Source organism: Perca flavescens, chromosome 4 (assembly GCF_004354835.1).
Source record: "Perca flavescens isolate YP-PL-M2 chromosome 4, PFLA_1.0, whole genome shotgun sequence".
Classification (NCBI taxonomy): Eukaryota; Metazoa; Chordata; class Actinopteri; order Perciformes; family Percidae; genus Perca; species Perca flavescens.
Window position 1 is genome coordinate 9,609,186 of NC_041334.1, and position 16,295 is coordinate 9,625,480.

Sequence of the window (16,295 nt, forward strand, 5' to 3'; positions counted from 1 at the left end):
TTAGTGGTCCCCTAATACTGTATCTGAAGTCTCTTTTATATAGACCTTAGTGGTCCCCTAATACTGTATCTGAAGTCTCTTTTATATAGACCTTAGTGGTCCCCTAATACTGTATCTGAAGTCTCTTTTTATATAGACCTTAGTGGGCCTCTAATACTGTATCTGAAGTCTCTTTTAGACCTTAGTGGTCCCCTAATACTGTATCTGAAGTCTCTTTTATATAGACCTTAGTGGTCCCCTAATACTGTATCTGAAGTCTCTTTTATATAGACCTTAGTGGTCCCCTAATACTGTATCTGAAGTCTCTTTTATATAGACCTTAGTGGTCCCCTAATACTGTATCTGAAGTCTCTTTTATATAGACCTTAGTGGTCCCCTAATACTGTATCTGAAGTCTCTTTTATATAGACCTTAGTGGTCCCCTAATACTGTATCTGAAGTCTCTTTTATATAGGCCTTAGTGGTCCCCTAATACAGTATCTGAAGTCTCTTTTATATAGACCTTAGTGGTCCCCTAATACTGTATCTGAAGTCTCTTTTATATAGACCTTAGTGGTCCCCTAATACTGTATCTGAAGTCTCTTTTAAAATAGACCTCAGTGGTCCCCTAATACTGTATCTGAAGTCTCTTTTATATAGACCTCAGTGGTCCCCTAATACTGTATCTGAAGTCTCTTTTATATAGACCTTAGTGGTCCCCTAATACTGTATCTGAAGTCTCTTTTATATAGACCTTAGTGGTCCCCTAATACTGTATCTGAAGTCTCTTTTATATAGACCTTAGTGGTCCCCTAATACTGTATCTGAAGTCTCTTTCCCAAAATTCAGCCTTGGTGCAGAACTACAGCCACTAGAGCCAGTCCCACAATGAGCTTTCCTTAGTATGTGCCATTTCTGTGTCTGAAGCTATTGAGGAAGAGAAAGTGGAAGGGGCAAGGTGGAGGGTGGGGGTGTGGCCTTGACCAACTGCCACTTTTCTCGTTTGAAAGCCATGATGTCTCTCTCTCTCTCTCTCTCATGGGTGGGCCAAATTCTCTGGGCGGGCAAAGCAGAGAAAGGGGAGGTAACCTTGCTTGTTATTACCTCATAACAAGCAGATTCCAAAACAGCTCATCTGAGTTTTCCTTTTCTCAAAGGCAAAGCAGGATACTCAGGGCTCGGTTTACACCTATCGCCATTTCTAGCCACTGGGGGACCATAGACAGGCTGGGGGAACTCATATTAATGTTAAAAAACCTGATAAAGTGAAATTTTCATGCCATGGGACCTTTAAGAGTAGGGTCGTTGCAAAATAATGTGATGTGAAACAGGATGTAAACATTTGTGTAACTTCCTGTATATGCTTTGAAAACTGCTGGAAAACGTGTCTGACTTGACTGTGGCTTTTTGTCACCGCGCCCTGCTGCTGCCGCCTGCTCTCGTCTACTTTAAAGGCGAGGCGCACTTCATCTCGAACAAGCCTACTGTAATACACCCACGTATTCGACCAGCTATTAAACACACAGAAGCGAGAAGACTGTTAGGCTACAATAATTAATGCAATTATTAAATCAACAATATGAAGTTTCTACCGGATCTGCTGTGTTTATGTCTTCTGTGTTTGTTTGGAAAAACATTTTGTGATGAAGAAGGTAAGAATTATTAACTTATTTTAAATTAACACTAATTAACCCACACACCTGTGAAGTGAAAACCATTTCATGTGACTATCTCATGAAGCTCATTGAGAGAACACCAAGGGTTTGCAGAATTATCAAAAAAGCAAAGGGTGGCTACTTTGAAGACTCTAAAATATAAGACATGTTTTCAGTTATTTCACACTTTTTTGTTAAGTACATAATTCCATATGTGTTCATTCATAGTTTTGATGCCTTCAGTGAGAATCTACGATGCAAATAGTCATGAAAATAAAGGAAACGCATTGAATGAGAAGGTGTGTCCAAACTTTTGGCCTGTACTGTACTATATATATATATATATATATATATATATATATATATATATATATATATATATATATATATATATATATTTGTATATTTATATATGTAATATGTATAGGCTATATTTATAATATATATGTATAGGCTATAGGTTATAGCCTACATCATTAATATTATAAATTGTTTAATTTTGATTAGGCTATTATAAAATTGTATAATAAAAGTTTATAAAGTCACCAAACTTTGCATAAAGGTCCAGTGACAAATTGCTTTGTGGGACATTATGAAATCCATCACTCTCATTTATGCTCAATTAACACCAAAATTGTTCCGCTGCATCTTCTACTATATAGAGTAGTAGTACTGTAAACAACTAAGTTACTGCAAATTCTCGCTAAATAAATCTCTAATGTTCATAAAAACTAATGAAGAAATGTTGATGTCATAGATGTATTTAAACATCAGTTTGTCACTTATGGAGCAATCAATCTTTGTAAGAATAAGTTACAGACATCTATGTCTCCTAGATGACATACACTAATTCTCTAATTTAGACCCAGTCGATTGCACTGCAGATTTGTCCCATGTGTATTCTACATTATTGTGCATCCTGGTTTTCCGTCAAGGGCTCAAAATAAAGTTTCTACAAATTTCTTTTGAGAAACATCCATCAAACGAAGTTGCAGGGATTAATAACACTGGTAGTTTTTAAGTGTTTTGCATGACAAAGACTAGTGGCAGCAGTGTTGCTAGATAGATAGATAGATAGATAGATAGATAGATAGATAGATAGATAGATAGATAGATAGATAGATAGATAGTCTTTATTGTCCATTGGGAAGATTTTTTCTGTACAGGGCCTCACAACTATACCCCAAACACCCTATAACAGGGGCCGTCAACGTTTTTTAAGCCAAGGACCCCTTAACTGCAAGAGAGATGGATGACGGACCCCCTACTGCACATTGTATAAAATGAAGTTGCATATTAAACTGGGCCTACAATAACGTGTGGGCAGCCTAAAGCATTTCCACATACCTTTTTAGTGCATAGAATACTAAGCTATTAAAATAATTGTTGGTATGATTTTGTAAATCATGTTTTTATGTTGGAAAGTGAATCCTTATGATGCACTGTATTGTGGATGGCTACTTTAGTAGCCAGAAAGCCTATCATCAATGTGTTTATTTGGTTTATTTCACAATTAGGCTGATTTATATTTGCTAGTTAAGACATTTTAATTTTTTTAAGAACTTTCAAAAGTTGCAAAGAAACAAGTTAGACAGTGTGCAGGAGTTTCTTTGCAACTTTTGAGCTTCTTATCCCCATAGATATACAACATTTATATCTATGCTTAACTCTCTCCGACGCACCTGTCTCACGTTATAGATGTTTGAAGTATTTTTTTGTAATGAAAAACTTTCAAAAGATTTACAATAATTTGGTGGCCCCTGCAGTAACTCTGAGGACCCCCTAGGGGCCCCGGACCCCCTGTTGAAGATCTCTGCTCTAAAATGCACAGTTCCCTCCTGTCCTTTCCACTGACATCCCTTGTGCACAGCATACATAACATATAAATAAAACATATAACAATCCCCACTGGGGAGATACATTTCTGGATGATATGGCAGAAGGCATAAAACTCTGGAAGTTAGTAAAAAAAATATGCAGAACTAATTATGGTAAAGGATAAATTAGACTACTGACTAAACTGCTTGTAAAACTGCTATTGTGTAATAATTGTGGCGACACGTTAAAAAATAAATGTTTTTTTTATTTTCCAGGGTCAGTGGTTATCTACGTGGACGAAGGGAGACATGTTACGTTACCCTGTTCCCTCGGCACCAAAAAGAACATTGAGTCAAACCTGTTTGACTGGAAGAAAGATGATCAGATGGTGGTGTTCACGTATGATGGAGGCTTTGATTACAATAACAACCATTGGCGTCAGAGTGAGCAGTTCAAAGGTTGAGTCTTTAATTTTCCAGATGAACTGAAGAACGGCAACGCCTCCATACTCATCAGAAATGTGAAGGTGGCTGACCGTGGAAACTACACCTGTGATTTTCCATATCAGCAGAAAAGAGACAACATCCACATTAAGCTTGTTGTTGGTGAGTACATCTTAAAACAGTTAAAGACATGACCGCCCATTTAATGACCTGAGCCCCGTCCCCACCTTGTTGTTGGCCTCCATCTGAACAAACATGATTACCAGCAGCGGCAGCAAAGCAGTAGTAGCATAGAAAACATGCCCATTGTTGCTAAGCCATGCACACGCCCCCCTCTGTGACTTTTCCACAATCTGCGGCTCTGCAGAGTCAGACACCAGGATCTATAATAATATTAACTAGATACATAAAAAGTCATAATTGACCTTGTTTGCAGTTGGAGGTGTCCTGTCAACAGTTTTACAGACGTCTCTTTTACAATGGTGGTCTATGGGCGAAATGCTTTTTGCGCCACTAAAAAACATTGGCTGCACAAGACCGCGGCACCATATCCTTTTCTTATAATACATCAGTGGGCCTAAGGGGAAATTGCAAAAGATGGGCAGTCACTATGTATGTTTATTACCCAATATGTAAATATTTTGCAATAAAATGTCAAGATGTTGACATGAATCCATCAACAAACTACTTTGCACTCCCTTATTGACTTATTCAGCTAAAAAATAAGTAGTTTGGGGGTTTAATTACTCTACAACTTTTCTGTAAAATTGTTGTTCACATGCTGCAGGTTAATCAAACAAGGCTGATTTGTGTATTTAAGGGTGCTTTCTCTCTGTTTCTCTGTTTTTCCTCCCATTAACATATGCTTCTATACTGTATGAAAGAAAAAAGGAGAGAAAGGGGGGAGCAAAAAATGGCAGTGTTACATATCTAATCCTGTAATTGTACTTTATAAGTGATTGATTGTGCTGTGTTTACAGTTGCATCTCCAAAGCCATACGTCACAATACAGTCAACTGTCACAACAATGCGTAGTCAAATAGAGGATGGGGTGCTGCTGCAGTGTGAAGTCCGAGGTGCTTCTCCAGAACCTAGAGTAGAGTGGCAGGACAGTGCTGGAAACATCCTTCCTGCTGAGGAGCCACTGGTCTCAGAAAGAGGAGGCAGCTACCACATCACCCTCCAAACTACGGTGACCAAGACCGACCGCTATCGCTGTGTTGTCACTCAAGAGGAAATAAACCGTGTGACTGATGGTTTGACTTATGTGCCTGTTTGTGGTAAGATTCCTCCGTGAGCTGTTCATGTGTTTTAGCAGCATATTTTACATTTCTGTTTGTTTAGACTAATCAACTGAACATGATATGTTACATTCTGAGTGTACATTAACTTGTTGTGATGTGTTTAAGACAGCAGCGCGACCATTAGGACCAGGACAATATTTTTTGTAGTATTTGGTATACTACTAGTCATGACGGTAGCTATGTCTATAGTTACAATGATATTCATTAAAAGAACTAGAGGTAAGTTTAAATAATATTGTACAACATATCCAGTCTTGACACTTGTTTGTCTTCTCAGATATGAACCATTCTGTTGGTATTTAGATTTATGCAAAATCCACTGAGAATACATTTATATACAGTATAAGGCCTCTGGTTCTAATAAAGAATACATAAAAAATAATATAGCAAAGTTATGACTGTATGTTGGAATGAGTCCTAAAACCCAGAAATGAGTTAGCATTTTTGCACTTCCAGTTCCCTCGTCTCCAAACCAATAGATTTGTCAATGGCTTGTTGGTTAGATGCCTGAAATAAGGTGTGTGGTTAGCACAAGCTCAAGAGATATTCACGTTTGGTCCTGTTCAGACCTGTTCTGGTCCTGTTTATTATTGAAGCAAATTATACTATAAATATTTTGATTAACGCAATAACTGTATAATAAAATGATTCACAAATGTTAGAGGCCTAATGCAGAGATGTTTAAGGCCTTAACTGTACAGTATATCTCAGACCAAAACCCTTGTGACTAACATAAATGTTTTTTTACCACAATTAATAGTCTAAATACAGGGATTTTGGGAACAATTGGTTATAATGTACAGTGTTCCTGTTCCAGAGGTGTGTGTAGAGCAAAGAGGATGACGATTGGGATGTTATAATTTACTTAGATTGTGTTTTATTCTTAAAATGATTCATTATATTTGATGTAGGACCTTTTTTAATCATGCAACAACAAACACAAAGCAGTAGGCGTCTCCACCTGCTATTCTATTTCATGTATGTGCAGCGGCACAAAGTATAAAAAGAGCTGGGAGAGATGAATATAGATCAGAGGTTGTGGTGATAGCCAATCAAATTGCAACAATCGTGTCATCTGCATATTTAAGAATGTGCCTGTCCTTGACTTCTGCAGTTGTTTGAGTAAATAATAAAGATTTAAATGACGTTTGTTCTTAACATCTTAGAGAGAATGCTCCAGGAATTCCAGAAACGCAAAACTGTCCGTCGTAAAAGTAAGACTAAACATGAAGATCTTCATTCACATTCTGGTACAGTATACATGTATACAGTAGTACAGTACAATATGGGGTCAGGAGCAGGGGTGTCAGACTGTGGGGAGAAAGGGGATTGAATATACAGGGCCATAATGTGAGGAGGGCCCACAAAACTACTACAATGAATAGCTGTGGATGCGGGGAGGGGCCCTTAGAGAATGCCTGTGTACAGGGTCCGGAATTTGGTGCTACGCCCCTGGTCAGGAGCTGCAGTGTAACCAGGGTTGAGACATGAGTAACCTAAAAGTGATCAAATACATTTGATTATCAATTACAAACTGAGAGTTAACAGTCTTTTCAAGAAGGAAAAAATTAATAATACTTTTAAAAATGTTTGTGAGGGTTAACAGCCTGAATATGATAAAGAAAGTTTGGATTTTCTTAAATATTATTTTGTGTCATTTCCTGTAGATTAAAATACTCCAAAGAAAAATGAAGAGCAGCCACTGATTGAGGATGCACATGGCTCAGATGCAGCATCACCTTGTTGCTAAATTTGCCGACATTGACTCTTCCTGTATTTTGTAAACAGAATATTTAAACAATATCTCACCTTTTTTTTATTGTGAAATATCCAAAAGATTTTGGACAGATTTGGAGTCTTATTTTTTTGAACCCACCAACTTTGTCTACACCTTTAACCTTAAAGGTATCATCTGTTTCTACAATAATTCAGGAAATGGTGCTCTTGAGTATCTAATAATGTATCTAATTCATCTTATCATTTTGTATGCCAAATTTTATATTCACAAGCAGAAATTTTCTAATTCATCTCCTAACTTTGGACCTTATCTCATAGAATTTAAATCTCTACTGAAGTCACTTAGATCGTTGGATAACAAAAACAGTATTAAAATTGTGGAAACTGTAGAGCTTTTTTTCCCCCTGAAACCTCTGATAAATTGTAAATTGATGTTTTCATGTACCTCTTTTTATTTTATTTTTTTTCTATGTAATGATTATTGCTTGTATTGTTTCATACAGTGGTGTGCATACATTTACACACCCATGCTTAAGTTGACTAAAAAGAGGAATAAAAAAAAATCATCTTTTGAAAATTGATCCTAATGCCTTAATTAAAAAAATGAGGAAAAAGCCAACCTTTAAAGACACCAATTTTGTTTGTGAATGAATAATGTATCGTAAATAAATAAATGTTCTTCCTTAAAATACAAGGGGCATAAGTAAATTCACCCCTATGTTAAAGTGATGGTTCAGAGTAATTTCACCCTAGGGTCCTTTGCACCATGACCTCGAGCCAAACACCCCCCCAGAAGCTTTTTTCACCTGGGTCGAACATTGGGAGAGTTAGCGTAGAGTAGCGTTATTAGCTGAATAGCTTAGCACAAGGGCTAACGGATCCAAAGTGTCTCTTAACATTACCCCACTAATAATGCCTGAAATGATACCAAACGTCTACAGTAGTACAAATAGGTTATGCACTCATAAAATGATGGATTGTAAAGTTTGTAAGCACACCAATAACACTTGCCTGCTGGCTTCTGCTCTCTGCTGCTGTTACTACCGGGCAGTAAGAGTGCTTAGGGCTGTCTACAAATTACAACACCGAAAAGAGATGCAACAAAAATATTTATTGATTAATTATTAATTTAATGATTAAATAAGGTAATGTCTCCAAACTTACCTCAATTATAACTTGTCTCCTGCTAGTTATTCTACAGCACTTACTAAAAATAAGTTAAATTAATAAATATTTTTGTTGCATCTCTTTTCGGTGTTGTAATTTGTAGACGGCCCTAAGCTTCTTTTCTTACAGCAGCAACAACAACAGCAGAGAGCAGAAGCCAGCAGGCAAGTGTTATTTACATACACTTCTGGTGTGCCTACAAACTTTACAATCCATCATTTTATGAGTGCATAACCTATTTGTACTACTGTAGACGTTTGGTATCATTTCGGGCATTATTAGTGGGGTAATGTTAAGAGACACTTTGGATCCATTAGCCCATGCGCTAGCTATTCAGCTGATAACGCTAACTCTCCCAATGTTCGACCCAGGTGAAAAAAGCTTCTGGGGGGGGTGTTTGGCTCGAGGTCATGGTGCAAAGGACCCTAGGGTGAAATTACTCTGAACCATCACTTTAAATTCCCATAGAGGCAGGCAGATTTTTATTTTTAAAAGCCAGTTATTTCATGGATCCAGGATACTATGCATCCTGATAAAGTTCCCTTGGCCTTTGGAATTCAAACAGCCCCACATCATCACATGCCCTTCACCATACCTAGAGCTTGGCATGGGGTACTTTCCATAAAATCATCTCTCAACGCAAATCAAATTAGGCTAACTGAAATAAAACCATGTCAATCTCTAGGTATGGTAAAGGGTATGTGATGATGGGGGGCTATTTTAATTACAAAGGCCAAGGGAACTTTATCAGGATGCATAGTATGTGTAATGTCCTTATAGGTTGGATTTTTCCTATTTTTTTTAATAAAGGCATTAACATCAATTTCCAAAATTTAATAATTTTTCTATTACTCTTTTTAGTCAACTTAAGCATGGGTGTAAACTTATGCACACCACTGTATGTTTTAATTTGTATCTTCATAACTTTATACGCTTGATGTCCATGTCTGTTTATTGCATTTTTTCAATAAAAAAATGTGTGGGTGGGGATTGCCGGGGGAAATTAATGTCTAGGACGGCGAGGTTGTGCAGCAGCAGAACATCTCCCAGCTGCCCAGCATGATCTCCCTGTAATTCTGGAAAACCTGCTATATAGTAGGCTATAGGCCTAGTATAGCCTACTGTACACTATTTTTCTTTTTGGAGTTAAAAAGTGTGGTCTTGCACTGTCTTCAAATATTACTATTTTATAGAATAAAAAATGCTGACATTATGGCTTTTTGTTCAGTTAAAACTTTAAGGAAGGAATTTACCTTCTTGGTCAATTTCTTAGACAATCCCCTGGCTCCACCTGATCTGCAACAACTTGAAAAAGAGATTTTGTAATGTTAATGGGACTTACACAAAGGTTTAATAATAATAATAATAATAATAATAATAATAATAATAATAATAATAATAATAATAATAATACATCCTCATTAGCTTTCAGAGAAGAGCAGAAGAAACATAAACAGACCATGTTTGCGATCACATCTGATATTACCATTGATGGATTAAGAGAATGGATATTACAGAAACAAGCAGGATCCCTCCATAGACAGTATAGGCTATGGATCCCTCTCATACATCCATAGTAGATGTCCTGTTGTCCCAGTGCATTCTGGGAGCTTTCCACCTAACCATGGATGTATGATATAAACCCAACCCATGGATGTATTAAAATACCTGATACACCACACCCACCAGGAGTATTTTCAAAGTATGTTTTTCGGGGGTGGGGGCATAGACTGTTACTATTAATATACAGTCTACGGTTGGAGGGTAGGCGAAGCGAGTTGGGTGAACAGCTGCTCTCAATGTCCGACGCTACCCTCTCTTCTGATTGGTCGTTGCTCAGCGGTTTTCGCGCCAACGCGCTGCATTGTGGGTATGGTTAGCGGAAGTACGCCAGTCGTGGTGGTGGAAGCTCAAGCTTGAATCGTGTTTTGGATGTAAACTGTTGGGGATTTTTAGTCTTTTAAAACTGTAAGTTTGTACGAATGCGGGGCGAAGAGTCGTCCGATTCGGAGTCGGGGAGGATGGAGGAGAGTTCGGTCCGGAGGAGTTTGGAGACGTTGTGTCAGGAGCTGAACATGGACGAGCAGACTGCCACTGAAACCATGGAGAACTTCACTGCCATCTGGAACACATACACACTGGAGGTAAATAACGCGAATGTCCTCTGACCTCTCTGTCTTCTAACTGACGTCCTCCGCGGCTGTGTAATGATCCAACCTGCTGCTGTTAACTCACGGCTACAGATTTAATGAAATATCAATAACTTCCATCGTGCTGTAAACTAATCCCAGGAGCAGCGTGGGACACAAACACTGGGTTAAAGGGGCTTCAACTAACGAGTGTTTTCATGATCTGACGCTTATCTTTCTATTATTCATTGATGATCCTGCTCAATAAGGTTTACCCATGTATATTATTCAGTAAAATCTGTATAATCACCAAGCGTAGTATGGCTACTGAAGATTGTTTACTTCCAGCGGTGGATCGTAACTAAGTACATTTACTCTAGCTAGGGCTGTACCTCAGCACAATTTGGAGGTAACTGTTACTTCTTCTGTTACTAGTTCTGTTTTCCTACTTTATTATTAGGGCTGGGCGATAGGGAGAAAATCAAATATCACGATATTTTTGACCAAATACCTCGATATCAATACCCCAACGATATTGTAGTGTTGACTATTGGTGCTTTCACAAAATATTTACACAATGAGATTTTTGATAAATAATCATCAATAATGTGGATATAATGACTAAGTGGGTAAAGGCCAATAATAGAACAGTTACAACAGTCTGGTAAGTTCAGAAAATGACATCACTTTATTGTAATGTAGCCTTTAAAACCAGGAAAAGACAACTCTTATGCCATATTACGATATCCAAAATCATATCTACTCTCATAACGATAACAATATAATATCGATATATTGCCCAGCTCTATTTATTATACTACCCCGCTACACTAAATGGGGCAACTATTGTACGTTTTTACTTAATTGAATTTATTGGCTAACTTTAGTCAACGTTACTTTGCATTTTAAGATTAATGATGAAATGTGATCAACATTGAACATATGTGTAAACCTTAAACCAGGGTCTAAAAATACGCAAGAATTCGAAATGTTACTTATGTAAAGGTACAGGTCGGGAGTATCCTCAGCAAAATGTAAGTATCAAAAGTTAAACTACTTGTTATGCAAAACGACTCTATTCAGATGGGGCTAATTCTAATTATTTTATACACTTTCAGTTAGTTTGTGAACTTTCTTTATTGATTGAAAGTTCCCATGCCTACTGGCAGTATACCAAATAATTAAAATGAGTCCCACCTTTACCAGCTGCAATGATGAACACATTAATGCATCAATAATTATAATCCAATAATATATATTAAATCGGCATTATCCTAACGAGTACTTTTACTTTGGGTACTGTTCTACTTTTACTCAAGTAAGACTTTGAATGCAGGACTTTTACTTGTAACGGCATATTTCTATACTGTGTGATTACTATTTTCACTAATTATTTTTCTTCTTTTCACCACTGTTGACATCTGACTAGTCTAGCATTGCCAGACCTTCCTCCACAGCGCTGCGGAGGAAGGTCTGACCAACAGCTGAACAAGACAAGAAACGGAGGCGAGCATCTTTTAATAAAAACAATGAAACACCTTTTAAATAGAGCTGCAATTTATGGTCATTATTGATTAATCTGATTAATCATTTGGGTTGTAAAATGCCAGAAACTAGACATGTCTGTCTGCACTTCCCCCTATAAGACTATAGTTTCCCAACCTTCATCCAGTGATTACATCATCATCGTTATCGAAAGCAGGGATCCAAGATACTACAGAAACAGCATTACCACTCCCATGGTGTCAGATAACAGGGTGAAGTAGCAGCAGCCACACACTGGTTAAATAGCCCTTTGTTTATGCACTCAGCTAACCGCTGCTTTGGTCCTGTGTCAATCTACAATGTGACATTTACCAGTTTGAATTGTCATACAACAATCATTGGTCACTGTGGTGGCAGAAAAAAAAAGAAGCTATTTTCTTTAAGTATTCATGCTTTTTTGTTACATAGGCCTACCTGTAATATCTGATATTTTCTGTTTCAAAGTAGCTGATACCAATAGCATTACAGGTTTATGTCAGTTGTGCAAACCAGGTCAGAAAAGGTACAAATCAGATATGGCTATTGTGTGGTAATTAAATGGTTTTAAAAAGAAGAAAATAATGAATGTATTCTCTTGCTGTTCGACATGTCTCAATGTAGGGTTATAATGTGTCAGAACACAGGAACAATTTGAATCAAAATGTACCATTACCCAAGGTAGTATATGCACATTGCTTGTCCAATCAACAGTCTTAAACCCAAACATATGAAATTAGAAAAGCAACAACGTTGACCTGAATCAGTATCTCCTTTTTGAAACTTGTCAGAAAAACACTAATAATTTGCTGATATTGTGGCACATAATGAATACCCCCCTGCAGTAGATGTCGTGCGGTCTAATTGTTCTTATTATGATCTTTTCTTGTTACGATTTTCATTTACAGTCAACATTCGAATGCAGCAAAATTAGGACTTACTGTCTCCTTATTGAGCCTCATTGAAAACAACCAGCTGTATTTTCTGCAATATATCATATAAAAAAAAAAGTTAGTCAAGAAAGGATTTTAGAACAAAGCAACCAAACCTTTTGAAGCTGTTTTCCCTTTGTTGAATTCGTAGAGTGATTTTAACTACACAAGACATTGTGTTTTTCCTTCGAGACATAATACTGTTTTGCTGCTGTTTGCAGAATTTCGTGCTCTTGTTGTGTGTGTTTGTTTGCTTAAAGTGGATCAGGAACTGGCGAGCTTTCTGTTCATGCACAATAAAGATAATGTTTGTGTAAATGTGTTGCTGTGTGTGTGCATGTGTAGGGAGAGGTGGTCCACTGGCTGGCCTGCTCGCTGTATGCAGCCTGTAGGAAGGGCTCCACTCCCACAGTGGGGAAAGGGTTGATGGAGGGAAACTGTGTCTCTCTCACCAGGATCCTCCGCACCGCCAAACTCAGGTCAGTCTCCGTCCACGCTGCACTACCTTGTGTTAAAGACATAAAACCGTCTGGGAAATCACAACACATATCATGTAAAGTTAGTTGATCATGTAACGGATAGGTTCACATTTCAATCTTAAATTCAGCTGAACATAATGTCTAGTCGGTATCTTCCAAAACGACAAATGTCTTAAAATACAATTCCAGATGTGATTCTTACTGCGCTGCATTGGATTGCGAATGAAAGACATTTATACTAAAAGTCTGAAACTTTGGAAGATATCTATTTAATTGGCTGATTAACCATTCATGTATGCTCAGAACAAGCAGCACTCTGGATTATACCTCCTATCGCTTACTTTGACATTGCTGTAGGAAGGGATACCTTTGCATATGAGCATGCCAATATTGTGTTAAGATGGACTCGAAAAATGTGAGCTTATCTTTCAAACGACTTGGTGAGGCGAAAGCGTACCTAGGTAATCCTCTTGTTTACTGAAGTGAAACAAAAGCTGTAAAAACATCCAAAGAACTGGGTCACTCATAAACTACAAACTTAAGCTGTATTTAAAAAGTACAATATGGAATACATTGTATTTACAGCTTCACAAATGTTTGATCTGTGACTGAGGATGCAAAAACATTTCACTGTCTAGCAAAAGTACCAGTTAAGGAAGCTCACATTTAAGGATTAGTAAAGCTGAGTGAAAAATTCACATTATTTTCTATTGTAATGAGAGACATTACTGTATATCTGATATTTTGGGTTTCACCATTTTTTGATTCAACTAAATGCCTTTCATATCATGGCTAGAAATGAAATTGTTCCACTTATTTGACTAAATGAACTCCAAATGCATCTGCCTGCACGGTGGATCTGCATCTGTTAGGATTTAATAATGGGATTTCTTTGTCACCCTTTAATGCTTTTTCTAACCTTTCATTTTTTTTGACCCTTCATTCCCAAACACCCTGCTTTGGTTTTTATTGTGACCTTAAAGGTCTTTCCAGATGGTATATATATTTTTTAAGGTTCTTTTTTGGGCATTTTTAGGCCTTTAATGACAGGACAGCTGAATAAATGAAAGGGGAGAGAGAGTGGGGAATGACATGCAGCAAAGGGTCGGAGGTCAGAGTCGAACCCCGGGCCCGCTGCATCAAGGAGTAAACCTCTAATATCGGCGCCTCCTTTACCAACTGAGCTATCCGGGCGCCCATTAAAGGAGATTTTAAATGCTGTTACGTTTGAATCTCTGGAACCTGCAGAAACCGTGGTGATACGTGGCCGGGTTGGCTTAGTGGGTAGAGCAGGCGCACATATACTGAGAGGTTTATGCCTCGACGCAGAGGTCCAGGGTTCGAATCCGACCTGTGACAATTTCCTGCATGTCTTCCCCCTCTCTCTCCCCTTTCTAGCTGTTCTGTCAAAAAAAAAATATTAAAGTTGGAAAAGCCACACAAAAAAAATCTCAGAAACCATGTTGATAGGTTATGTTTTGGCTTTGGTTTGTTCCTCCCACTTCTCTTCCTCCCACCCCCCAGTCTGATCCAGTTCTTCTCTAAGATGAGGAAGTGGGCCGACATGGCCAGCCTCTCTCAGAACTTCAGGCTGCGCATGGAGCGACTGGAGCGCAACTTTGAGGTTTCTACGGTGATTTTCCGCAAGTTTGAGCCCATCTTCATGGACATGTTTCAGAACCCGCAGGGAGGGGAGCCGCCACGGCAACCACGCAGCAGGAAGCACAGGCACGACACACACACACACACACACACACACACACACACACACACACACACACACACACACACACACACACACACACTAGGGCCTATACTTCTTCTCATCAAATACTGTGTTGTCTCTTTCCCACCCCACACACACAGTCTCTCACTCAGCCCAGTCTAACTGTGTGTGTGTGTCCTGTGTGTGTGTGTGTGTGTGTGTCCTGTGTGTGTCCTCTCTTTGACTCTGCAGACGACTGCCGTGTCACATCAGCGATGTGTTCAAGTTCTGTTGGACTCTGTTTGTCTACACCAAAGGTACCCAGAAACACAACCAACTTTGTGTGGTTTTTACTGACGGTAGTGAAGATATCTAAAGTCTCCAATACAGTTTTTGGTTTGAATTATGCACTAAATGAACCACGTTGCATCTCAATATGGTGTTTAAAGAAAAAAAACTTCTAAAGATGTAGAACCAGCTAAATGTTTTTTTCTTGAAAATGATTAACAAAATACAAACAGATGGATCAGTTATGCAAAAAGTTGCTGATTAATTGTGTTATATGTATTTATAATATGTATGTATATCAACTGTGTGTTTGTACAGGTAACTTCAGTATGATAGGTGATGACCTGGTCAACTCGTACCACCTGCTGCTCTGCTGTCTGGACCTGGTGTTTGGAAATGCTCTGCTCTGCTCCAACAGGAAGGACCTCATCAACCCCACTTTCAGAGGTACTGTGTGTGTCTGTCTGTGTGTGTCTGTCTGTGTGTAAAAGTGTGCTTAGACCGGACTTGATTAAACGTTTGACCGGAACTCCTTTAGTAGGTGTCGTATAACACTTTTTTTTATGAACACCCTGCCGCCAATCGGAATCGAGTTTCCACCCAGACCGCGGTATAACGTATGTCGATGCAGGTATAAATGCATGCGAATACACACGCCGCATGGTGATCTGATGCCTGCCGGGTTAAATGATATCCGTAAAGCGTGACCTGATCTCAAGAAAACGTCTGCCCAACAATTTGAAATGCCACCTAATTCTGCCTCTTCCTGCCAGCTCCAACAAGTCCGGCAAAAGCTAGAAGTAGCAGCAGTAGCTGTAATGTCTTTCCACACAAAAAGTGAACGAAATGGCATTGCTTTTCTAGGGACTCACTTGGGTTGTTGACAAGTCTCCCAGATCAGCTCTGCCTCACTAATTAGCAAAATAAAGATTGGAGTCGGAGTGGGCAGGAGTCCTGTTTAAGCACGTTGAGACACGGTAGTCTGTTTGTGTACTACTGGCATGTACGCTCATTTGTGTGTGTGTGTGCGTGTGCGTGTGTGTAGGTCTGTCGGCTCTGTACCGCGCCGACGGCCACGTTTCACCGGACGAGCCGCCTCCGTGTGTGTTGGAGAGGTTATGTGAGCTCCACGACGGGC

At 38.7% G+C, this 16,295-nt stretch overlaps 1 protein-coding gene and 1 long non-coding RNA gene across 2 annotated transcripts in view; both read left to right on the forward strand.

The window, feature by feature from the left end:
• Positions 1 to 1,396: 1,396 nt before the first annotated feature.
• On the forward strand, positions 1,397 to 6,798 carry LOC114554550 (uncharacterized). The gene is made up of 4 exons (XR_003692428.1): positions 1,397 to 1,631; positions 3,728 to 4,057; positions 4,876 to 5,175; positions 5,305 to 6,798. It is a non-coding gene; the product is annotated as an uncharacterized LOC114554550 (long non-coding RNA).
• Positions 6,799 to 9,858: 3,060 nt separating this feature from the next.
• rbl1 (retinoblastoma-like 1 (p107)) overlaps positions 9,859 to 16,295 on the forward strand; it is a 19,325-nt gene continuing 12,888 nt past the window's right edge. Inside the window, exons 1-6 of the mRNA XM_028576671.1 lie at positions 9,859 to 10,247; positions 13,031 to 13,164; positions 14,689 to 14,892; positions 15,122 to 15,186; positions 15,476 to 15,604; positions 16,203 to 16,295. The exon at positions 16,203 to 16,295 is cut by the window's right edge and continues 71 nt beyond it. Of these exons, the coding sequence (XP_028432472.1) occupies positions 10,086 to 10,247; positions 13,031 to 13,164; positions 14,689 to 14,892; positions 15,122 to 15,186; positions 15,476 to 15,604; positions 16,203 to 16,295 (787 nt within the window). The 5' untranslated portion in view covers positions 9,859 to 10,085. The remainder of the gene's footprint in view (positions 10,248 to 13,030; positions 13,165 to 14,688; positions 14,893 to 15,121; positions 15,187 to 15,475; positions 15,605 to 16,202) is intronic.